Source organism: Mytilus californianus, unplaced genomic scaffold (assembly GCF_021869535.1).
Source record: "Mytilus californianus isolate M0D057914Y unplaced genomic scaffold, xbMytCali1.0.p SCAF_9, whole genome shotgun sequence".
Lineage (NCBI taxonomy): Eukaryota > Metazoa > Mollusca > Bivalvia > Mytilida > Mytilidae > Mytilus > Mytilus californianus.
Window position 1 is genome coordinate 41,844,966 of NW_026262745.1, and position 26,133 is coordinate 41,871,098.

At 31.1% G+C, this 26,133-nt stretch overlaps 1 protein-coding gene across 2 annotated transcripts in view; it reads right to left on the minus strand.

Moving 5' to 3' along the window:
• Positions 1–26,133, minus strand: part of LOC127713938 (short transient receptor potential channel 4-like) — an 83,161-nt gene that overhangs the window by 49,622 nt on the left and 7,406 nt on the right. For both annotated transcript variants that reach the window (XR_007987545.1, XM_052219891.1), the window contains exon 2: positions 18,961–19,440. Coding sequence is in view for 1 of the 2 variants with exons in the window: in XM_052219891.1 (XP_052075851.1) it covers positions 18,961–19,440 (480 nt within the window). In the remaining variant the exon portion in view is untranslated. The remainder of the gene's footprint in view (positions 1–18,960; positions 19,441–26,133) is intronic.

A 26,133-nucleotide genomic window follows, 5' to 3' on the forward strand; every position in this document is an offset into this window, starting at 1 on the left:
ACTACTAAGAACCTTGCTGGATTTTGGTTACAGCAGAAACTAGACTTCTGTTGATCTGTTTTTGGCAATAAGTCTTTTCAATTTAAGTAAATTTCCAACTTAAAAAGATCTGATAGCTGTTGAAACAGATTCAATCAGACAGAAATCAGCTAGATAATGGAAAACTTAATGCCCACCCCCCTTTTTATCTGGGCGGGCATAACAAATTTCGGTAGCAACCTAAATCATTTTGTGGTACTTTATAAATGATATGGGAAGCAGATGTCATTATAAACACCTTATAAACCATATGGCTTTTGAGTTCCCTCTCTATTGAAGAAGACAGTCTTTGTTAAACAAGCCTAATTCAAGCAAAAGTATGGAACTCTCTCTTTTGTAAGAAGCAACGACACCTACTCGCTGTCATTAAAGAAAAGCAGATGTCCTGAAAAACCACCTATCAAAGCAAAGACTGATGATGTTCAGGTGCAAAATTACCTGATTATATTTGCTGATTAATTATTTACAAACTAAAAAAAACTGACAGAATAGCAGATATCTGCAAACATGAAAATCTTCCAAACTAAATGGAGGAAAACAGATGCAAACATTACCATATGTTAACTTCTAACTTAAAACACATTTCAGACAGAAAGGTTTGAGGAAGACATTAATGTGTAGCATAAGCTTAATATAAGTTTGTTGCACCTTAAAAATCCTGTTTAACATTATTAAACCATTTGTATCATTTTATCTGGATTCAGCGATGATGAGGTTGTTACACCTAAAACCCTATTTAACATAACTATTTGTATCATTTTATCTGGATTCAGCGATGATGAGGTTGTTGCACCTAAAATCCTGTTTAACATAACCATTTGTATCATTTTATCTGGATTCAGCGATGATGAGGTTGTTGCACCTAAAACCCTGTTAAACATAGCCATTTGTATCATTTTATCTGGATTAATTCAGCGATGATGAGGTTGTTGCACCTAAAACCCTGTTTAACATAGCCATTTGTATAATTTTATCTGGATTAATTCAGCGATGATGAGGTTGTTGCACCTAAAACCCTGTTTAACATAGCCATTTGTATCATTTTATCTGGATTAATTCAGCGATGATGAGGTTGTTGCACCTAAAACCCTGTTTAACATAACCATTTGTATCATTTTATCTGGATTCAGCGATGATGAGGTTGCTGCACCTAAAACCCTGTTTAACATAACCATTTGTATCATTTTATCTGGATTCAGCAATGATGAGGTTGTTAGAGAAACACAATTCAACTGTTGTGTTCTGATATAACAATTAAAAGGTGTTCAAATTGAGTGTATAAAAAGTTTTGTGGCACTAATTCATCTTTAATGCATTCTGGGTAACTCATTATAGGTCAATATAGTGATACCAGTGTATAACCACACCCAAATGTTAACAATATTTAACTTTTTATTCAGATTATGATCGTAGGTAACAGTACATGTTTATTATATGGGGATTACAGATCTCTGATCCAATACATTAACTTTAGATTTATCTTTGGTTGAGTTCCAAACTGCTTAAAGTGTGATGTTCTGTGTGAAAATATTAAACATTGTAAAAAAATAACTCTTACAAAAAAAAGGAAATTTGGTATGAATGCTAATTAGACAACTATATATCCACCAGAGACAAAAGGACAATGATGTAAACAACTATAGGTCACCGTACAGCCTTCAACAATGAGTAAAACCTAGCTATACCATATAATAAGTCATAAACAGCCCAACATGACAATAAGCAAAACGAAATGAGAAAACCAATAACCTTATTTGGGATCACTCTTACTCCATAGTAAAGATTTGATATGTGAAGGTGGTGTATATGTAATTCCAGATTAAATAGCTTAATGAAATTCAGTCTAGATTCTTATTGACTGATAGGAATATCAGAAAATCAGGAATGTGCAATAAAAATATGAGGTAATTCAGATAATAAATCATACAGACAGGAAACAATTGTATAAAGTATAATTTGAATGTTGTGAGGCAATACCAAGCTGTTGTCTGCTCACAACATAACCCTTTGTATTTATTGTGCATCTAAAGCAGCTTGATTTGTGTATCTACATCCATGAGGAAGGCTCAAACCAAACAAAATGAAAGCCAAATATGTATACATACTTCAATACTTAGGGGGGTAAATGACCAAATGAGATATAAAAAGAATAGCCAAACACATCTCAGGTCAATTTTGCCTGATGGAGTTGGAATCTAAGATAGCTTCTAAACAATTTAAGTTTATCAAAAAACACATCAAAGATACCAGGCTTATTATTTTGTATGCCAGATACATGTTTCATCTATAAAAGACTCATCATTGAGGCTTGAATCAAAAAAAGTTATCAGGCCAAATAATGTATGAAGTTGAAGAGGCTGATAATAGAGGACCAAAAATTCCAAAAGGTTTTGCCAAATACCACTAAGTATCAATTGAGAACAACTCATTAAGTGTTAAAAAGTTGATAAGACCAGTTCACTGTCAATGATCATATGTCTGTTCTAGTATATGGATAGCTGTCACATGACATTCTATGTAGGTAAAATTGAGAATGGAAATGGGGAATGTGTCAAAGAGACAACAACCCGACCACAGAACAGACAACAGCAGAAGGCCACCAACAGGTCTTCAATGCAGCGAGAAATTCCCGCACCCGGAGGCGTCCTTCAGCTGGCCCCTAAACAAATATATATACTAGTTCAGTGATAATGAACGCCATACTAAACTCCAAATTGTACACAAGAAACTAAAATTAAAAATAATACAAGACTAACAAAGGCTAGAGGCTCCTGACTTGGGACAGGCGCAAAAATGCGGCGGGGGTAACATGTAAGTGTGTCACATGACATTGGTTCAAATGCAGATTATACCTCTGACAAATGATATGGGTCTATGAATGTTGCATCTGCCACATAACATTCTATGTGGGTACAGGTAAGTAGGTCATATGACATTGGTTCAAGTGAAGATAACATCTGACAAATAAAATTGGTCTATGAAGGTTACATCTCTCATATACCATTCTATGTAGGTAACAGGTAAGTGTGACATGTAACATTGATTTAAATGAAGATAACCTCTGACAAATAACATACACCTTATCGCTATTTGTCCACCATTACTGGACATCACACAGGTTCCCGTAAAATTTTGACGTCACAATACAAAATATCTGACGCCACAATGGAAAAGTGATTGTTGTATGACGTCAAAAGTTCAAGCGGGACAGATTCCTGGGTCAGCCGGGAATAGCGATAAGGTGTATTGGTCTATGAAGGTTACATGTCCCTTTGGTATTCTTTGCCTCTCTTTTACATCTATCATTACATCAAATTGGTAATGCTCATTCAGAAAAACTTTATATCAAGTATGGTGTCCCCAATGGCTCCATATTAGGACCCCTTCTGTTTATATTATACATAAACGACCTTCCTATCTATATGAAAAATTGTTGCACTGATTTATATGCTGATGATTCAACTTTACATCTTTCTGGTAATTGTTATCAAACTCTGCAGTCAAAGGTACAAGAAGATTTACATGGTGTTGAGGAATGATGTAATGATAACAATATGTTCATCAATAAAAATAAAACAAAATATATGATTATTGGAACAAAGCAAAAAGCAACGCCACATTACAATGAGAGTTGTTTAACTATTAACAATCAAGTGATACAATCTTTCACATGCGAAAGTCTCTTAGGCATTAAAATTAACCCTTCTTTCACATGGACAAACCAAATTGATGTGATCTGCTCAAAAATTTCATCTAGGCTATATCTACTATTAAAGATTAAGAAATTTCTAAATCTAGACAGCAGAACATTATTCTATAATGGTTATATCTTGCCACTAATTGATTATTGTTGTATAGTGTGGAGTAGTTGTAGCAGTGAGGGTTTAAATAGGATATTAAAATTACAAAGGAGAGCTGCTAGATTAATACTAGAAACAGACCCTTTCACTCCTTCCGAGCCCTTATTCAAACACTTAAACTGGATGACAGTTGAACAGAGAATAAAATATCACAAGTTTGTGATGACATTTAAGTGCTTAAAAAATGATGCACCATCATATCTTACTAACAAGTTTCATTATGTTTCAGACAGAAATCCATACCCCTTGAGAAATGCTATTCAAGGAAACCTTATACTCCCTAAACCAAAAACAGAATTGTTCAAAAAATCTTTTATGTATTCTGGACCATTCTTGCCAATACCGTTAAGAAATATTACAAATGTTAATTCTTTCAAATACAAAATAACAGATCGTTTATTGAAATCAACCTAGCTGTATAAAAATATTGAAAACTGATTATGTCATCACGTTAATTTTTTCATAACATTTTATCAAGTTGTATTGAACATTATTATCATACTTGTCTTTTTATACTAATGTATGCAATGTATATGTTTGCATTTTGTTTGATTTTTATGATGAGGGCCTCAGGGAAGATTAGTTATATAGCTAACTGTGTAACCCTCTTAAAATAAAGTATTGTTGTTGTTGTTGTTGTTGTTGTTGTTATCATATACCATTGCATGTAGGTAACAGGTAAGTGTGTCATGTGACATTGGTTGAAATGAACGATAACCTCCGACAAATAACATTGTTCTATGAAGGTTACATCTGTCACATGACATTCTATGTAGGTAACAGGTTAGTGTGACATGTGACATTGGTTTAAATGAAGATAACCTCTGACAAATAACATTGGTATATGAAGGTTACATGTCCCTTTGGTATTCTTTGCCTCTCTTTTACATCTATCATATACCATTCCATGTAGGTAACAGGTAAGTGTGTCATGTGACATTGGTTGAAATGAACGATAACCTCTGACAAATAACATTGTTCTATGAAGGTTACATCTGTCACATGACATTCTATGTAGGTAACAGGTAAGTGTGACATGTGACATTGGTTTAAATGAAGATAACCTCTGACAAATAACATTGGTCTATGAAGGTTACATGTCCCTTTGGTATTCTTTGCCTCCCTTTTACATCTATCATATACCATTCCATGTAGGTAACAGGTAAGTGTGTCATGTGACATTGGTTGAAATGAACGATAACCTCTGACAAATAACATTGTTCTATGAAGGTTACATCTGTCACATGACATTCTATGTAGGTAACAGGTAAGTGTGACATGTGACATTGGTTTAAATGAAGATAACCTCTGACAAATAACATTGGTCTATGAAGGTTACATGTCCCTTTGGTATTCTTTGCCTCCCTTTTACATCTATCATATACCATTCCATGTAGGTAACAGGTAAGTGTGTCATGTGACATTGGTTGAAATGAACGATAACCTCTGACAAATAACATTGTTCTATGAAGGTTACATCTGTCACATGACATTCTATGTAGGTAACAGGTAAGTGTGACATGTGACATTGGTTTAAATGAAGATAACCTCTGACAAATAACATTGGTCTATGAAGGTTACATGTCCCTTTGGTATTCTTTGCCTCTCTTTTACATCTATCATATACCATTCCATGTAGGTAACAGGTAAGTGTGTCATGTGACATTGGTTGAAATGAATGATAACCTCTGACAAATAACATTGTTCTATGAAGATTACATCTGTCACATGACATTCTATGTAGGTAACTGGTAAGTGTGTCATATGACATTGGTCCTAATGAAGATAACCTCAGTGACAAATGATATTGGTCTATAAAGGTTACAATTCTATGACTTGACATTGATATTTATTTAGTTACCTTTAAATATACATCCAATAAATGAAGCTGGCTGAAGAAAACAAGATTAAAGACTTCTTTGGAGTTGTTAAAAACTGCCCAATATTTGCATTTTTATATTTTATAAATAGGCAGAAGGGACCCAAAATAACTTATTCTTTGCATGGAATTCAGCAAAAATAATAATAGTTGCTATTGCATTAATCTCTTTCATTAAAAACAGCTGTTAATAAATGTTAGAAAAAATGATATAAACAATAATATCTGGTGTAATCAATCAATTATATGCATCATACATCACTATTAAAAATCTGAGGAAAAAGTAAATATGAGGCCAAAGCTCAATTTGTACAAATGAAGTATGCCTGCAGTGTTTTATCTTAATGATTCCAAGATATTTGCATTCTATCAATCAATTCTACTACTCCTCTTGATTATTAACATGATTAATATTCCAATTTATTTTGAAACCTTGTAAAATGTGGTATAGCATGATGGACTGGTCCAAGTTATTTGCAGATCAGCATAATTTGGAAAAAAATCATTTTATACTAACAGAACATGTCTAACCTTGTTCTCCTGAAACACAAAGAAAAGGGGTATATATAAAAAAAGCAGCTTAAATGTGACATTCACAAATATGTGATTTTAATGAGTCACAGCAAGTGCCAAATTGCCAATGTCAAATGGCAAACTCTTCATTGCCAAAGTCAATATACAAGTTCAATTAGTTGTGAGGGAATTTCACAGCAACAATTAAAGCTATTAGGTACACGAGTCCTATCCTTCTCTATGATGGTGAGTTCTTGTGATCTATTATAAGGGAGGCTTTAGGCAGCTGCATCTATGTAGCTCCTTTCAAAACACCAAGATTTAATATCATTGTATCAATATTTAAAAAAAAATAATTCTGCAATGCTTGCTGATAGTATACAGTCTATGAAAATTAATTTACTTATTTTTGCTGAACATAAGTTAAGATAATTGGAATTTCCATCTTTTTTCACAGAGATTTAATTCAGATGTTTCTTTTTGAGTTGCTGTACTTCAACTCTTCAAATGAAGAATTATTACTAGAAATGCTGATATATTTTTAAATTAAAGGAATGAAATTGTATTCTTTAATTGCATTTAAAGCAAAAAAAAATTGTTTTTCCTACTCAAATCCGTGAGTCATCTAGCAAAACTGTCAATGAAATACTAAACCACAACCTAGAACCATGACAAAAGTGCATCCATTAAGTAAGAATGCCAATTATAAGGTGAACCACAGTAATCAAATCATTCATTGATAGCTTTAGCAATATTTCTATAACTATTGAAGAGAATTATAATCTGAAACTTATGTTAGAAACTGTTCAGTAACAAAGTCTTGTATAAAGAGCATTACATGACTACTAATTTCCTAGCAGGAAATCAGTCAGACTTTTAATGCTTTATGACACCTAAAATGCTGTGTGAGTCTAGAGATAAATTGAAAAATAATAGTTTACATATAATTTTTTATATATTCATAGCAATTTTCTGGCAATTTTGATTGTTGTTTAACTTTCATTATTATGTAGATTTTATGTTTTCCATTGAATTTATTTAAACAAATAATATTTGCTTCATTTAATGACTTAAACATTTTATTACATGTCAAAAACAATTGAAAATATGAATATACATTTCTCATAACCTTTTATAAGTTATATTGAGACATAACAGGGCCTTATTATTCTATAAAGGGTTAAAAAAATATTACAGTTATTAAAATATTCAGCCAAATCAAGATACACCCTAATATTGGCTTTCGTTACAGCAAAAACAATAGGATCTGTGTTGTCAATTGCTAACAAAAAACTTGTTTTGGCTATCTTGTACAACAGATTTTTGTCTGTATTGAACCAATTACCGTTGTAATATACAATGGATTTTGCAATGATATTTGTACAGCAGATTTTGATCTGACTGCTACCTATTGCATCTGCTGAAATGATAGCGATTAAAAGGGTGTGTAAATATAAAAATAAGAAGAAGTGGTATGATTCCCAATGAGACAACTCTCCACAAGAGACCAATTGACATAGAAATTAACTACTATAGGTCACCGTACAGCCTTCAACAATGAGCAAAACCCATACCGCATAGTCAGCTATAAAAGAGCCTGAAATGACATATGTAAAACAATTCAAACAAGAAAACTAACAGCCTGATTTATGTACAAAATAATGAACGAAAATCAAATATGATATACAGCAACAAATAACAACCACTGAATTACAGGCTCCTGACTTGGTATAGGCACATACAGAATGTGGTGGGGTTAAACTAGTGTGTTTAGAACAAAATTTAAAATAAATTTATAGACTAACTTTTCAAACAAATTACTTAGAATTTATTTAAATACGAGACTTTGCGCAATTACACACAAAAATTGCCTTTAAACATTCATTTTGGAAATCATTACAATTAAAAAGGAGCTTGTATTCATGAACATAACATTGCAAAGAAGTTTCATAAAGATTCCTTCATCTGTTCAGTGTGAAATAGGAAATATCTCTTCATGCGGGAAATAAATCACTGAGGCCATAACCATAAGAGAAATTGTTTTAACAAAAATACAATTTGTCCATTCTTCCAGTCACAAAATCCAAGTTAATTACAATAATATCATACTATTTGAAATAAATATTTCAGTTCAGAATTTGCAAATTCAATAACCTTTAGTTCAACGTTGCACCAAATTAAAATAAATTTCCAATACTTCATATTTTTGGTCAAATACAAATTTGAACAGAGTACTTCCCTGCTTCCTCATAGTAAAAGAGTGACTTTGTATAAAATAATTTCTGTACAACAACTTTGGGAGGATATACAGATAGTTCAGGTCTTTCAATGGGAGGATTAGTGTCAATAAGAATAAACAGAGATGTTGGTATACTTCAAGAGACAGAAATCCTAAAACTTTAATGGACAACAAAATCAGCTGGCACTAAAATGGATAAGAATTGACCATGAGCATGAAAAATTTCCTGGGCTTAGCAATATTGTTATTAGGGTACACTAGTAATGATGACAAAAACACATGTGAAATGCATAATCCAAACAATTCGAAAACAATTTGGAATTTATTGCAGGCATAACAAAAGCACACTATCAAAGAATGCTCCTAGCTACTAAAAACAATTACGGGGTAGTTGAAAATACTTAACTTGTTTATACAGGAGTGTTACTTTTTACACTTTCATATATGCAGCTGTTATTTCTTAATTGCTACCTGTGATTGTCTGAGTTTTGAAAATTTTATTTACAAGATCATATTTTTAGAGAATTTCTAGAAAAACACTTCATATATATTATGATAAAATCACTGTGAGACTATTGGCCGACAGTCACATACAGCTGAAATACCTTCTTTTTTTTTTAAATCAGTCATCTAATTATATTTTTTTGTGTGATATCATTCTGGAGAAGCCTGATGCATTTACAAGATTATTAAAACCAATAACAAAATATTTGCATTAACACATCACTGCTTCATATAAAATCAATAAACACCATAATATTCTGTATCTTTAGATATTACAGAACAGATTCTCTGGTATTTGCATCATGTTAAACTTCAAAGTCATTTTATGAGATCATTGAACTTGTCATTTAAAAACAATCCTTAGAGAATGTTAGCTTTTATTTGTTAAATACTATAGCATTAGCTTGTCTGGACAGTAATCATGAGTAATTTAAGTTACAATCAAAAGGTTACAAAGAGCTTGTTTTACTTACCTCATATATTGGTTAAGAATAACCACTCCTCAAATATAATGAAGCCTTTTCAGAATCCTTTAGTTCAGTTTACATGATTTTCCCCCCTTTTTTTTTATTGGATTTTAATAAATTTGATTTTTAATTATAATAAATTTAAGACAGACCAAACTAAACATAACTCCTGTAACAATAATTGATAAGCAATAATTTTGAACTCGGCCCAGACATTGCTGATATAAACCGTCGATATAAATTTCATGACAATCCGACAAGAAATGCAGGTGCAATATAATTTATATTTCCAAGGACATAATTCTTTTTAAATAATTGACCAGAACTAACTTACAAACTAATCCAAGTGCTGAAATAAACATATGAGATAAATTTCATAAATATCTGGCCAAAATTGATCACTTTACTGCGCTTTCAAAGCAATTTTCCATAGAATTTATATCCCCAAGGACCATAACTCCCTTAAAAATAATTGTTTGGTAAAAAATTCAATAATTGTACACCTGAATTAAAGGATGGATGGACACTTGGTACATCGATGCCCCCTCCCCCAACTTTGCCCAGGGCACAACAAGCATGGGAAAACTTACTAGGATAGTTTGCCTTATAAACTTTTAATTATACGTCTAATCTGAATGTTATGTGATGTAAGTACAAAGAAATTGAAAATTGGTTGACAGCAGATAACAAGTTGTACTAGTCTCAAAGACAATGCTTCTAAATAAAATAGTTGAAATTTTAAAGTAGCTTTCAATGTATGTATCAATGTATTTTCATCAAAAGGAGTTTGTTATTTGGAACAGCATAATCATAATAAATTAAACAAGTAAAACTGTGAGCTACTGCTCACTGATGATACCCCCGCCGAAATATTTTGGTAAACAGGAAGTTGTTGAGTGATGAATCTGAAAACGCATCACACGGTATAACTGACTTATATAAACCCTGAAACCAAATTTCAGAAATCCTTGTTAAGTAGTTCCTGAGAAAAATGGGACGAAAATTTTCAACTTGGCTATCATGTGTAAAATAATACAAGTGTTCGGTAAACAGGAAGTTGTTGAGTGATGAATCTGAAAACGCATCACACGGTGTAATTTACTTATATAAACCCTGAAACCAAGTTTCAGAAATCCTTGTCAACTAGTTCCTGAGAAAAATGTGACGAAAATTTTCAACTTGGCTATCATGTGTAAAATAATACAAGTGTTCGGTAAACAGGAAGTTGTTGAGTAATGAATCTGATAACGCATCACACGGTGTAACTTACTTATATAAACCCTGAAACCAAATTTCAGAAATCCTTGTCAAGTAGTTCTTGAGAAAAATGTGACGAAAACATTCATGGGACGGACGGACTGACGGAAGGACAGACAGAGGTAAAACAGTATACCCTCCCTTTTTTAAAGCGGGGGTATAATGATTGGTTTTTCAAGGAGATAGTAAAAGTTCCCATTGAATGAACTCCACAGAGAACAAAAGCTACTGTTTATATTCAATGGAACAGTTCAATCTGCAAAAATTTAAATCACCAGCAGGTTAACACTGATTCTGGGGAAAGGTTTTATTTCCTTTTCTAACATGTACTAAGGCAATGCTTCTGAATTAAAAAGAGGAAATTTTTAAGTAGTTCTCAGGTTTCAAATAAAATCTACAAGAATTTTTATTATTACTGTAATTTAGGGTCAACAAAGATTAGAATAAAAGCATGATTGCTTTTCTGGTCTTAATTTTCAAAGCCTGAATTTTTTATTTCAAATACATCCATCTTTCTTATTACTTTTAAACTGGTAATCATACATATTACAAATTAACTATGATCGATTTTTTAGAGTGAAAACTTTTGATTTTTGAGGGGGTCTCATTGGGGGGTTCTGATCCCGGATCCCGCTTACTGTTTTGTCAGATTCCCCTATCCCGCATACACTATGTACGTAAGCAATTCTCATTTTTTTGTAATTTCCCGTATCCCGCTAGACTTCATTTCCCGTTTTCACGGCACAATAATTTGACTTTCACGTATCACGCTTACAAATATCGGCAATCCCGCATCACACTTAGACCCCAATAAGACCCACTTTTGAGTGACCAAGTTCAATACAATGAGCATGTTTTGGCAATAAAACATAATTGATTTAGAACATTGTTTACGATACCTGCATGAGTTGAAGAAATACCAAATTACTAAGAACCTAATGTTTGTTGTCATAATAATTATTTTGTACAAATAAAACCTGTGTCTTACTCATTGTATATTATTATTATCTCACTAAGCTCCTAGTTATTTATATTATCTACCTACGACCCTAGTTATTTATATTATCCCAGCTTGACCTTTATAAGATTAAGACATTTTACTTCAGGAAGAACCCATGAAGCAATCAACAGAAAAACGCTTTCATTCTTTATACAAATGTTATTTCAACATACTGTTTTTTTTTTTACTCTATAGGTGAATTCTTCAGATAAAAGTCAAGTTGAGGTTGTAAATTAATTGTAGAAGCGTGCAGGCAAGCACAGATGAAAGCTATTTGACCTTGAACCTCGTTTTTAGTATCTTACAAACACTGCTTTTGTGCCAAATGGTTATTCATATTACTTGCACTGACAATTTTATTTTACACATCATATATGCAATGCTAGTGTTTTGACAAACTTAAACATATCCATAGATTTCATAGGTTCAATGGTAACCCACAAATTGAAGTGTTCAATATGGTACAAATTTCTGCTAGGCTTCTAAGGAGAATTTGTCAAATCCACAAATACTTTTTTCCACAATCCACTATAAATTGGAACCAAAAGAATAAATGAATTTACTGTTAGCAACTTAATATGCACAAATATGTCAACCAATAGAAATGATAAAAAGATTTTGTTCCTCTCAAATCTCTTCTGAATTGTAATAATTTAGCCTTAATGTTAACCCCTTATAATTACCTTGTCTAATGAATATGCATAACATATTGCATGGCCACTGGACAACCAGCAAACAACCATCAATCTAATATTTACTTAACAGCCATTAAAGTAACACAGGAGAAACAGATTTATTGATCAAGAGAAAGATTTAGGTGATACTATTGTATACCAAAAATTTCTGTTTGTGCTTAGCTGTTAATCATGGCTAAGATACAGCTTCAAAAATAATGCCTTCAAGTCTAACTTCTACATTTAGCACTAGACTCTAACCTAATACAAAAATCAATTAATTCTACATATAACAAATCCTTACTGAAATGTCAAATTAAGCAACAAAAAATAATGGCTGAAATATAATCAAAGTTAAACTATTGAAATACACTTAAAGTGAAACTATTGTACTTTTAATAGCAAATTGTTTTGATACAAAAGATATGATCCTTTGACAAGAACTGCAATCATATATAATTTCTTTTGAAACCCTCTGACATTGAAAATGACAGTAACAGAGTGAGTTTGTTGACATCAGCTTGACAAATATGTACTACAAAAAATGTATTACATTGGATAAATCACAGAAATGGCATGGTATTTATTACTCAAATTTGCATTTATTATTTCATAGAAACCATGAAAACATGCTTGAAGAATGGATACATATTTTCTATTGAAGACTAAAATCAATCACTCTGCTGACAGAAGCTTGAATTTATATGTATGCAGTTGTCAAATATTATCAGCTTAATTAATAATACTTAAAAAGGATGTTTTCTAGTGGTTTGCAAGTTGTTAAATATAAATGTCTCACAGAAGTCTTTTAGCAGGTTTCTTGATTCTGTTATCATAGGGGTTTGTTTGTTAGAACTTGCTCTAAATCAAATAAATCAGGAACACTAAGTAAAAACTTTACTTGGATTCGGCATATTTGATAAACAAATTAAACATAAGCTCTAATGCTAAAACCTAAGCATTTGAAAGCCAGGGATGAGTAAATATGCTGCAATGTTAGGACCTATGTGACCAAAAAGGACATCAAATTTCTATTCAGTATCTGATTTTCAATTTTATTCACTTGCTAATTCAATTTTATTTAAATCACATCAAAATAGAAATTTTAATATATTTTGACATCCTTAAAGTCACAGAAAGCAGAGACATAAGGTAAAAAAAAACAAAAGGACATGACAGGTAGTGGGGAGGGCTTAATTCAATAACATTTGGGGAGTTACAAATTCACTTATTATCTTTCTTAACCAACGTGAATAAAAAACAACAGTCAATAAGACAACAACCAAAAAATATAAATAAATATCATAAAAATATACTCTTAAGAGTAAGAAAGGTCATCATACAGTTTTCATAATAGGGAAAGTCCACACATTCATTGGCAAGCTCTAAGAAAACTCAGGTCAAGACAGGTTGTGGAATGTGTATACCATTCAACACAAAACACAAAGATTAGGTACACATGAACCTAGCCATGCAAGCATGTTATTTCATGGCAGACTGTCACGACTCTATTCTTAGAAACGTCAGACTTCAGAAGACCATGCAGGAAGTGATATTATCTTGATTTGATTCAAAATACCCTACAGACAATTAGATCTAGCATAATTTCTTCTACTTGCCTAAATGAAATAGTCCTAACAAAATTAATGGTTTTATCAACAACATTCAAGAGGTTAATTTTTTCCCAAAGCAGTAGATTTCTCTAAATGACTCTCCATCAAACTATTAATAATTGGAGATCGATACAATACTAAAAGGAATTGATTTGTTGACAAAATTAAAAGTCAAATCATTAATGATAGAAAAAAACTTTGAAATAGTACAAGAGAAATTTGAAAACAATGTGTCAGACACAGGACAAGAAATTGTAAATTTTCATACTTTCACAACTATTGAACAGTTTGAAAATATAGCATAATTGAAGAAATTATCAATATTTCGAATAAAAAATCTTCTGGTCAGCTTGGTAAACATTTCTTATGGTTCTAAACAAAATTTGATAAGGAGGATGGAGGGCTTGTTAAAAATTAAGAATTAAGTGAATACATATTTCCACCACTCCAAACTAACAATTATTGCTTATAATGACAGGTTACTTACAAAGTACTCATGAACCTTTTATTATACTCTTACAATTCTGAGTACGTTTAACGATTGTTTACACTGAACCCATTACAATGCCTTGCAATTAGAAAAACAGAAAAGATATTACGCAACAGAGCAGAAGTAAGCATTTCCTTGCCTAAACAATACATTGAATAAATTGACAAGAAATGTAAACTTGTGACACTTAACTACATTTATCAGTTATATTGCCATTTTCTTTCTGTACTCCTAGATTCATTGGAACAAGATATAGCAGGATTCGTAAGTGGAAAAGTTCCTAACGAGGAGATGATATTTGACAACCTTCATTTCCAAGACATCAATCACCATTACTGTATTATTTACTCTTTAAACCAATCAAGTTAAAAGCTGTTAATGTGCACAAAACAGGTAATAAAAGGACTTTCTAAAACCACTAATAAACTAGTCAATCATCCTCTAGGTAAGGACTAACTTCAATTTAAAGATTGATCTTACAACAGGAAATTTCAACAGGTTTTCGAAATGGGATTTTTATTACTGTAAACACAAATTATATCCTTGGTTTCAGTGATGTAAATTTTCAATGTTTAAATAAATGATCTTTACTTATACTAAATGTACAGGTATAAAAATTAGGAGATGTGGTATGATTGTCAATGAGACAACTATCCACATGAGTTCAAATGAAATGGACTGTAAGCAATTATAGGCAACAGTTCGCCTTCAACAATGAGAAAACCCATACCGTACAGTTGGCTACAAAAGGTGTCTATATTACATATTTACTGATGTCAAATGACTGTGTAATAAAATGTGTACCAATATTTATGCAGTACTGATGTATCTTATGGAAGAGTCATATTTGCTATGCTGCATGTCCAAGACGTTATGTGCTTTCATATCAGAAAATCAATGGTTAAAAAAATATTTGATCAGCTGAAATCTGAACCCATTCCTTTAAGGAATGTCAGACTCATACAATGAATGATTTTAAGTGGCAGTAAAAACAGATCCATTTTTATTAGAAAATGTTAAATTCATGATAATTTCATTTTATAATAGACTATTTTCATCATACCAACTTTTGACCCCACATTATATAATTGTTCGACAGGTTATCTAATCTGTGGTAGAACATCCTGGTACCCTGTCAAGTAGGAGCAACCAAAAGAAGTAAAATAAAACATAGAATCAGTGCATTTTGGGGGAAAATTTTACTGCTTTCCAATAACTTTGCCATGTGTAGAAAACATAAAACAGTTAATTTTCCCCCTAAATTGTATGGATCGTAAGCTTGTTTTTACTTCTTAAGGCTGCTCTTACTTGACCAAGTACCAGGATGTCCTACCACAGATTAGGTAACCTGTTGAAAAATTATGAAATCCAGTCAAAAGTTGGTATTGACTAGTCTAATTTTGTCTGGCACTTACAATGGCTACTATCATTTTTACCAATAGATAAGATTTCTTAAATTCCTGTTACATGTAAAAACTTATTTGACAAATTTTTACATATCTCACAAAATCTTTTTTAAGTTTTTCTGAAAACTTAGCATAAAGCTTGAAAGTGACCAAATATCAAAACAAAAGATATCTAGGTCAATGCTGGAGTGACAGGTGGCTAAACATTTGTTATACATATAAACAAATTACACATTCAATATTGCAATTATTATTAACAGTCATAACAGTTTTTTCTAGCTCAACAGATGTCTTTAAAAAAAAAATTAAACTTGTGAATAAATGTAAATGTTAATGAGACAACAACTCAACATGTGCACAATTAATGTTTAACAAAAGTAGACATCCAGAATTCATCATACATTATATATATAGTGATAACTAAGATGGACTGTGATTCAATTAACTGTTTTTCATGCTTCCATCTGAGTTCTATAGTCTCCAGTTTTTGTCGGAGCTCCTTTTTTTCAATCTTTATTTTTCTGTGTAGTATTTTGTGGATGTGTTCTTCTGTTCGACTTATTTCTTTAGTTTAGCTGTACATCTGTTTTTCTTCAACTTATTGATTCAGGACTAGATCCAGGGTTAAGAGAGATTGGGGATGCAATTGATCAAAATGGTAAAAACATTGGCAAGCTTTAGGAAGCAACTTTTTTTTTGATGATTTTATGATATTTTTTTTTATCAATGCCCTCCCCCTAAAATCCCCGCTACCTGGGCATCTTCCCATTCTTTTACCAAGAACGGTAACTTTTGTGAGAACAAACTACAAATCCTCCAACATCCATCAATAAATAAATTAAGGACCAGTATTTTATAAACAGGTTTTAGCTGTAAATGTAAATCCTGCTGAAAAGAACTAGAACGAAAACCAATTAAATCAAAGATTATAATAACTTCATAAATCAATCATAGATCAAATGACAAGCATCCTCCTATCACAATTCCATTTTTATTTGACAGAATATAGTTGTGTTTCTGTGATAACATATAGATCTGTGTCGATGAATGTCATGCCTCCATTTCCCTGTCTGGATACTAGGACTATAGATCTAAATTCTTAAGCCTTCTTCCTGGTTGTAAGGCCAATATAAATTATAATTGTGTTAAGGGAAACTATTTTTTTTTGCATCAAATTCCAACCATAAAGTTTTTATTTTGGTAGTGAAAGGTTTATAAAATAAATTGCAGGTGGTCCCCATATACTCTGAAGGTAAAAACAAAATAGTATAAAAAAAAATCAACTTGCCTGCCTTACTTTTCTAAAAGAGGACACCATAAACGCACATATTTTTGTGTGACCTAAGTATTAACCAACCTTTTGTCATTTAATTATAAAACAATCTCTTGTGTAAGAACCATTATAAACAGACTGTCCTATATTTAAGCCTATTATAGAGTTCTTTTGAGTTTCCGCAGAGGACACAACATTTCTGACTGCCATGAAATCAAGATAATCATACATATTAAACAACCATTGTAATAGAAAAAGAAAAATCGGGATATCAATTACGTTTCTTTCCTTTTCGTTCTATGAAATAATTGCTTTCTGATTACTGCATACTTATGACCAACTTTGTCCTTGGTCAGGATTTAAAATCAAGATTATTCAAATATATTTATGACATATCTCTCTTTGTCATCCTTATTCACAACTTATTCAAACTATCCTAGTCTTTTCTTGTTCATATAATATTTGTCATTGGTAGCCCATAATTTCATAAACCCTTGATCTTAGCGTAAAAGGAATCTTGTTTGACCAAATCGTACTGCTTACCTGTGAAGACAATGATTTAAACGAAAAGTAAAAAATTTCACATCAGATAGGACAAGGGTAAACAATTTAATAAATCCATATTATCGCTATTTTGTGTTTTTTTCCTTTGATCTTCTTTTGTGATAATTTTTCATATCATGCTACTTGCTTGAGATAGAAAAATATCATAGGTAAAATAGCAATAAACAGATTATCAATGGTCTTTCAAACTCGAGGATGTTTCAAGGCCACATCTCATCTCAGGGCTGGCGCCCTTCGATAAGATTGTAGCTGAGATACACCTTCTCTTTTGAAAAACCATCTATAATCTACAAATATACAGTGACTATAAGTACCATAACCTGATAATAATGCAGGAAAAAAACTCACTTCCATTCTTATGAGGATTTGTGATAAAGGATTTTTCCAAAAACAATCAAATATTTTTGACATTGATATTTTAGAATATACAATAAGGTTACGTATGTTAATTATTCTTTATAACTTCATCTGATTTAATCTGATGTAGCAACTGTGACAGGTATTCTACATACTTATATTGATATTCAGGAACAATATCATACTGTATTTTTCACCTAACTGAACTATTTGAAGCATCAATGACCTTGAGGTTTATGTTAATAAACCGCTATTTTAAAGGAGTAGGTTCTCAAAGTGTTGATGTATGTACATTAGAACTTGGCCCTAAAATTTTATGAAATTTAAGTTTACCATTCATCCTAAATCTTTGATAAACATTTTTTAGACAAATCTGAAAAATCCAAACTCAGCAAAATGTTTGCACATTCTTTTTTCTATAGTGTTGATGTCACTTTAATGTTATAATTGTGCACTTTCATGATAAAAATCATTATTTTGCTATAAATTTGGAAATATGTGATACTGAAAACTTATGCAGTTCTGTCTGTTCTGTCTCACCAATGCTTAATATTTACCATTACATATAAAGAAATTATTTTGGTCCAATTATGTAAGCAATTATTTAGGAAGGACATATCCCTTCAAATGCATTCTTACAGCAAATCTGAATAAAAACTGGAATAATTTTATCGTTTTCAAGCTTTTTCAGTGGATTCAGATCAGATATGGATTAGAGTCTTAGACATGTTTTTTTTTTTTTTAAATTTGTAGTGTCACACTGCATTAAGTTACTCTGTATTTTTGCAAATGGCTTACTATCTGTCTAATACCTAAAAGTCTTACCTCTTCTCCTTTAGTAGCCACCTCATGATTGAGTAATAATTCCACAGCCTCTACGTTCTCCTCATTTATTGCCTGTAACAATGAATCACCTAACTCCACATTATTACTCAGTAACAATTCTATCATTTCTATATTCTCATTCTCAATAGAGATAAGTAAGGCGGTACGTCCTAATGGATCCACACAGTTTATATTTAGTCCAGTTTGTAATCCCATGTTTAAATATTGCCGTGTCGAGGGAATGTCTCCTCTTTCCACGGCTAGAAGATATTGCTTTTCGTCATTTGTGAGATCGACTTCTTTACGAACGACACCCATACCGAGGCTATCCTCTTCCATATCAATACCTAAATCATCATTGGCTCGGGACGTTGTCATCAAGGTCTTCCGATATTCGTAATAGACCTTGTCCATCTTGGGGTCTTGTGTGTTGTTGGACAAGTCCGATTTGGAATCTGACCCTGAAACTGTTGACAGCCCCTGAAATCAAAAACAATATATTTAAACTCTATACATTTAAAATAGGTTATCACTGACATAACATATTTCATGCACTGTTTCATTAAATATTATTACCAATTTCCTCTGTAAATTTCACTTGTCCTTGGTTTACACTAAACAATTGAGCAGAAAGGTCATCTGTTATATATTGTGAAATAAACAAAATTATTTCAAATCAACCAAAAGAATATCTTTTCCCTGAATATCCTATTAATTAGCAAGTGCTACAATTTTAGAGATACTATAGGCTATATAAGCTATATGGCAGACTGATGCTTTACTTATAGAACAAATGTTTTTAGTATAATTAACACATCCATACTAAAATCTTATTTTAACCTTCTTCTATATTCTTTATAGTTAGATGACTGTTTATAACTCTAGATCTAAACAAAGAATTTTTATTGCAGTAATGATTTCGTTTTTTTGTTGGATAGTTATTATCCATGAAGTTACTGTAAGATCCCAACAAAAATCACATTTAAGATCGGAAACCACAAGAAGTAATATCCAGGAAAACAATTATAGAGATAACCCCAAAAACTTTAACCCTAAACAAAAATTGATGCTTATATAGCAAATTATCCATTCCTGCAATGGGTAAAAGTTCTAAAGCACTTTGATCAAATAGCATGCATTTGACAATGTTGATAATACATAAGGCACTAAACTGAGTTTTGTGTCACTGTGTGGGCATTGTTTTCTTGCATGAGACAATAACACCCACTCGGAGTTATTGACTTTCTTTTGTAAAATATACATGTATTCATAGCTCAATATGAACAATAATAGTTCCAACAAAAATTATCATCTATCATATGTAAAATATACACTGATTGGGATCATCTAATTTACAGTTTATATTGCTTAATTCAGAATAAGTTGCTTTTACGATTTATAAGACTGATCATATTCCTTATCATTGGTTGTAATTGAAATGTGAAAAATATACACACACATATTATACATAAATAATGGGTATTTGAAAAGATTTATATGACATTTTGATCATATTCCTTATCATTGGTTGGAATTGAAATGTGAAAAATATACACACACATAAGATACATTTCTGGGTATTTGAAAACAAGTACTGTGTTTTCATTTATTTTCATGGTTACTAATTTTCATGGATTTAGCAAAATTAAATTTTTGTGGATATTTGAATTTGTGGTTTTGTCAAATTCTGCATACAGGCCTATAACTAATTTGTCTGTTGTTGAACATTTAAATTCATGGTTTAACTATAACCATTAATTCCACGAAAAATTAGTATCCCATGAATTAGGATGATTTCCTGTTGTTAAAAAAAAAAACTGAGTTGATTTTAGAAAAGACATGAATTCGGCGAATTTGTCTTGTATCTATGGTCCTTTATACCAGGTGAGCTAAAAACTACAGCCTGCAATATCGATATTGCATAACTTGAATCAAATTCATTCACTCAAATGGAACATTCAAATACCGAGGATCAATTGTGTTGATCATTAGCTGTAGAAAACAGCTAAGATCTAAATCTAAACAGCCTTTTTTGTCACATCAATGAAAACAAGTTTATGACGTAATTCACAGTATTTATCAAGCTATTTTTACAATCTTGCGGTTTGATAACCAAAAGCAATCATAGAAAGCAATATTTTTTTGCTGAATAATCAATAAATAACGTCACAATTTTCAATGATCCTTAGGCATGAAACCTTATTGAGTTTCTTAAGTCACATGATGTTCTCTAGCCAAGCCAGACATCTTTTTTTAAGCAATCCCTTTCATTATTATCACACAAACAATGTCCTATAACTATAGAAAAATATTCAAAACTATTTCAAAATCACTCAAAATTTATAGGGAGTTCCCTTTCATCAATCATAAAACATCATGTTAATTTCATGCAAATCAGTCAAAGACTTCATACATGATATGGCAAAACACTCAGAAAGAAAAATTCTGTTTTAAACATTAAGTCTCATTCAATAGAATTAACACTACCAATTTTTCTACACCAGATACGCATTTCTTCCACAAAAAATGTCTCTTCAGTGATGCTCAAGGCCAAATATTTGAAAATTAAAAGCTTATTGAAAAAATTAATCAACTATACAATGACTGCAGAGAAAATGATCCTCTTTTCAAATAAGTTTCACAATGTCTAATACTATGAAAAAATCATTTAGTGATGGCTGCCTTGTCCATGATCCAGCGGCAAATATTACATGCATATTCTGGACTATCATTTCCATGTAAAAAGTTATTATAAAATAAACATACTTGAATTTTTGCATGAAATTTTGTATATAATATCCCTTGACTCTGGATATTAGGGATTTATATTCTTACATGAAAAAACAGATGGATCATAGTTTAAATTGTATTGGCATGCATTATTATTATATACTATACAAGAACTTAGTATTCAGATCAAGAGATGAACAATTTCTTGCTGATGCTCCTTGAACTTTTTAATATGTCTGTTTACCTATAAGATACTTAAGTGTCACAATACCTCAGAAAGAGCATATAAACTCGTAAAGCTAGGTACTTTTCTATTGATTAGTTTTCATGATTTAATGCATATTTCTACAAGTAACACACAAAGAAACTGCAAAGACTGGCAAGATCTTAGCAATTGACAGCATCACAAACTGTACAATGCCACAGAATAAGAAAAAAATAAGTACTATTCTGCTTAAGAATCTAAGATTGGGTATAAAAGGCCCTGAGTCAGTATGACTATATTTTTTTTTCAAACTTTTCATTTGTACAGAAACATCATAAGTTATGTAAATATGAAATAAATTAAAACCTAAAAAAGAAATTTGAATTTTATCTTTTCAAATATAATTCCATTGTTACTTAAAATTTTTGGATACAATTTATTTTTCCTTGTTATCGAATGGTTGAGAGAATTTCACATACTTTAAGATGCAACTATTTACAGCCAAAGCAGATAAGATTTTAGAAAATGACAGTCAGCAATGACATTTTTTTTAGATGGGTGAAATTATAGTTATTTTAGAAAGAAAATTTAGATATTTCATTGAAGTGGTAACATTATCATTGTGATGATGTAGGAATATTTTTCTGCATCGTATATCATCAATTCTATTTTGTTCTACCTGAATTCATCTTCAGTTATGTTGTTTCATTAGAATGAAATATATGCTCATAACTTTCTCTTTCCTACTAAAGTCAGGATTTTCCAGGGAGCAATATAGGTTAGTATTTGAGAAAATTAAGAAAACCTTAACACAGAGATACAGCCCTTGAATGGTGAAAACTTCCAATAAAACATGTCTGGTGTAATGGTGTTTGGTGTATGGTGTATGGTGCATGGTGAATAGTGTATGGTGCATGAGGAATGATGTCCAATTTTTAAATTTTAGTTCATTTCATAAAAGATTTATTGAATTTTTCAATGCTCTCAAACTCGTTACATTGTTTATAATTTTGAATTGTGCAAATCATGCATGATTCAAACGGGAAAGGGGAATGGGATGTATCAGGAATGGTATACGGTGTATTTGTACATATGATGTATGTGTAAGAGTGTATATGTAATGGTGTATGTGTAATGGTGTATGGTGTATGTGTAATGGTGTATGATGTATGTGTAATGGTGTATGATGTATGTGTAAATTGGTGTATGGTGTATCAGGAATGGTGAAAGGTGTACGGTGTATGTTGTAATGATGTTTGGTGTACCGGTAATGCTGTATGGTATACATGGGAAGCTTTCACTATTCAAGGACTATAAACAATCTTGCCTGTATGACCTAATAAAAATTGAAAAATTGTTGATGCTGCTAACAATGGAAACAGTACATTTCACCAAGTCTCACAGGTGAGACAATAATCCATATGCAACTATACCAGTCATAATTACGTTCGATAACTCTGCATGTTACTGGTTTAATTAGGATTATGAAAAATTTACTGGTAACCCTTGTGATGAATGAATTTGAAAATTGAAAAATATAGATATTTCACCTCAGGGTTTCGAGGTTTTCTTTTATTAATATAAAATAATACCATAAAAAATTTCTATAAGAATCGTACCATACTAATCTACATAAGTCTTGTCGAGCTTACATGATCTTACATCGTGATTAGGTGCCGTGTTTGTTTTCTTTGATCACGTTGATGACTTAATATTTCCTTAATCAAGCTATGTCCTTGGGTATTATTAGAGTGACAATAACGTGTCATATTTAATTGCAATATAAACAGTGAAATTAAATTGTGTTATTTGCATGGGCAAAATTAGTGTCGAACATCGTCTACGTTTGAAAATTGATTGGTCGCCATTTTTTTACGTAACTTCGAAATTTTATCAAAACAAAAAGCATGTATCCACTTTATCAAAAAAAGACAAACTATTTTATTTCTATACTGCTTTAAGGTAAGACAAAAACTGAAAACGCATGCATCCAACAGTTTTTTTGATTTTCATCGTAAATATATTACAATATATATTTTTTTTGAGTGCGAGAGACTGTTTCTAATAAATATATTAAATTAAAGGTGAAATAAGAAATTTCTAAAAACAATAAGACACACTTTAATAAATATTTCACAAATTACTTTTTAATTAATTGCTAAATGAATACATGTTGTGTCTTTGTTTACTTCCGACATCGGCCGCCATTTTCAAAATATTGCTAACGAATGCCAAAATGTAAACTTTTCAATCAAATTTTGAAGCAAAAAGTTTGTTACCTAAACTGATTTGGGTTTCGATTTCATTTAAATGAATGTGTTGTCGATCTTTTTAGGGGTTGGAAGGATATTGTTAACAAATAATAAGTTGAGAAAATTGATCATATAAGAAGGTCCCATTGCAATTTTATTGAGTTTTAATGAAGAAGTCAACGGAGGCTGTGTGGTTATGTCACCTCCATTTTCAAACTTGATTTGAAGCAAGAAATCATATTTCTGAACTGAAACTTAAAACATTTTCAATTATAAAAATGAAAATACTATAAAACGCGGGGTTGGAAGGTAAAATACACAATGTAACAAAAAAGTTATGATCGTTTAATCTATGTAGCCCGTTCATTTTCATTGATAATTAATCGGCCATTAATGATATACAACTGAATTGTAAAAGTCATGTGATGACCGCGATAGTTGGATATGAGATATTCTAATAAAAAAATTTAATAATTGTTCATGCTGCACTGTACATTTTACTAAGTCTTGCAGGTGAGACAATAATAAAACATTCTCTTTTTGATACATGTTTATCCTCTTAATTTTAAATATTCGCAATGTAAAGTTTATCAAGAATAATCAACTGACAATTGGAAAGTCAAATATACATAAACATGATATATATAAAAGTTAAGTTGAGTATTCAATTATTGCATTTATATTTTTATGCTTATTTCTGAATCTGGATGTATGTCTATTAATTAACAATGCATTTTGAGCTATAATTAATATGTGTATTAAATGAATTTTATCCATTTCTAATATAATCTGAGGTATCTCATCAAAAACATCAAAGGCTCACTTAATGTGTACAGGATATATATTTTGGGTGTGAATCAGTGTATATCATGTCCAAAACTAATATCAATGCCTTTTCCAATTTCCTGTAAATTAAAAGTTGCTGATTTTATATTTGTACCTTTCAAGATTTCAGACATATCTTGTAATAAATCAATCAAAAATACTAAATTAAGGGTGAGCTACTTTCAATTTCCTCTAATTCATAGTCAGCATCCTTCAAAGCGTTCAAACATTTTCAATATTCAGTAAGACATTTTTCTTGTAAAAGTAGAATCTTATTTGAAATGGGTTTCCAAACGAATGATTTCAGAGAAAATAATCTGATTTAATACGACAGAATCTAGAAAGTTTGAATAAAAATTTGTAAAGCTGGTTTGCGCTGTTAAGCAATATATTGCATTTTAACTATATCACACTAAAATAATGTCAGTATAATATCTTGAATAAATCTGCAGTGTGATAAGTTCATCATGCTAAAGAATTCTACCTTTATCCTTTAAGAGTTTTTGCATATCGCATTACTTAACTGAGCCCTTGTTAAAATACTTTTACTTGTGGCAGTGTCATTGGCAGATATCTTTAAAAAGGCTTAATCAGAATTAAAGCAAATATGAGGATTTGAATAAAATAAAGCAAAATCTTGTGATTTGAAAATTAGGAGCTTGAGTTTGGAACTGCAGAATTTGATGAATTCAAAATCATTTTATCGTCAAATACAATTTTGCAGACAAATTTAATCTGGAAGCTCCGTTGACAAGTATGACATAATCCCAGTATTGTAAATTTCTGATTATTATGTAATCAATCTACAATACTAATAAATATGCTCTGAATCAATGGATCGGCCTTATGTTACATTCAAAATTAAATTATTTCAATTTCAAATCATTCAAAATATAAAAAAATGTGAAACTGTCTTCTTTTTTTTGGTATATGAAAATTTGTGACTACTATAGCAACACATGTTGTATTAATTATACTAATATTAAACCAGCATTCTTGTTTAAAGGTTCAGGTAAACATTTTTCCTCACTAAATAAACAGTCACATAAGTCTAAACCTGTTGTTCAATACTTAATACAAGTACTTAGTATTCAGATCAAAAGATAAACAATTTCTTGCTCCCTGACCTATTAATATGTTTACTTTCCTAGTAAATACTTA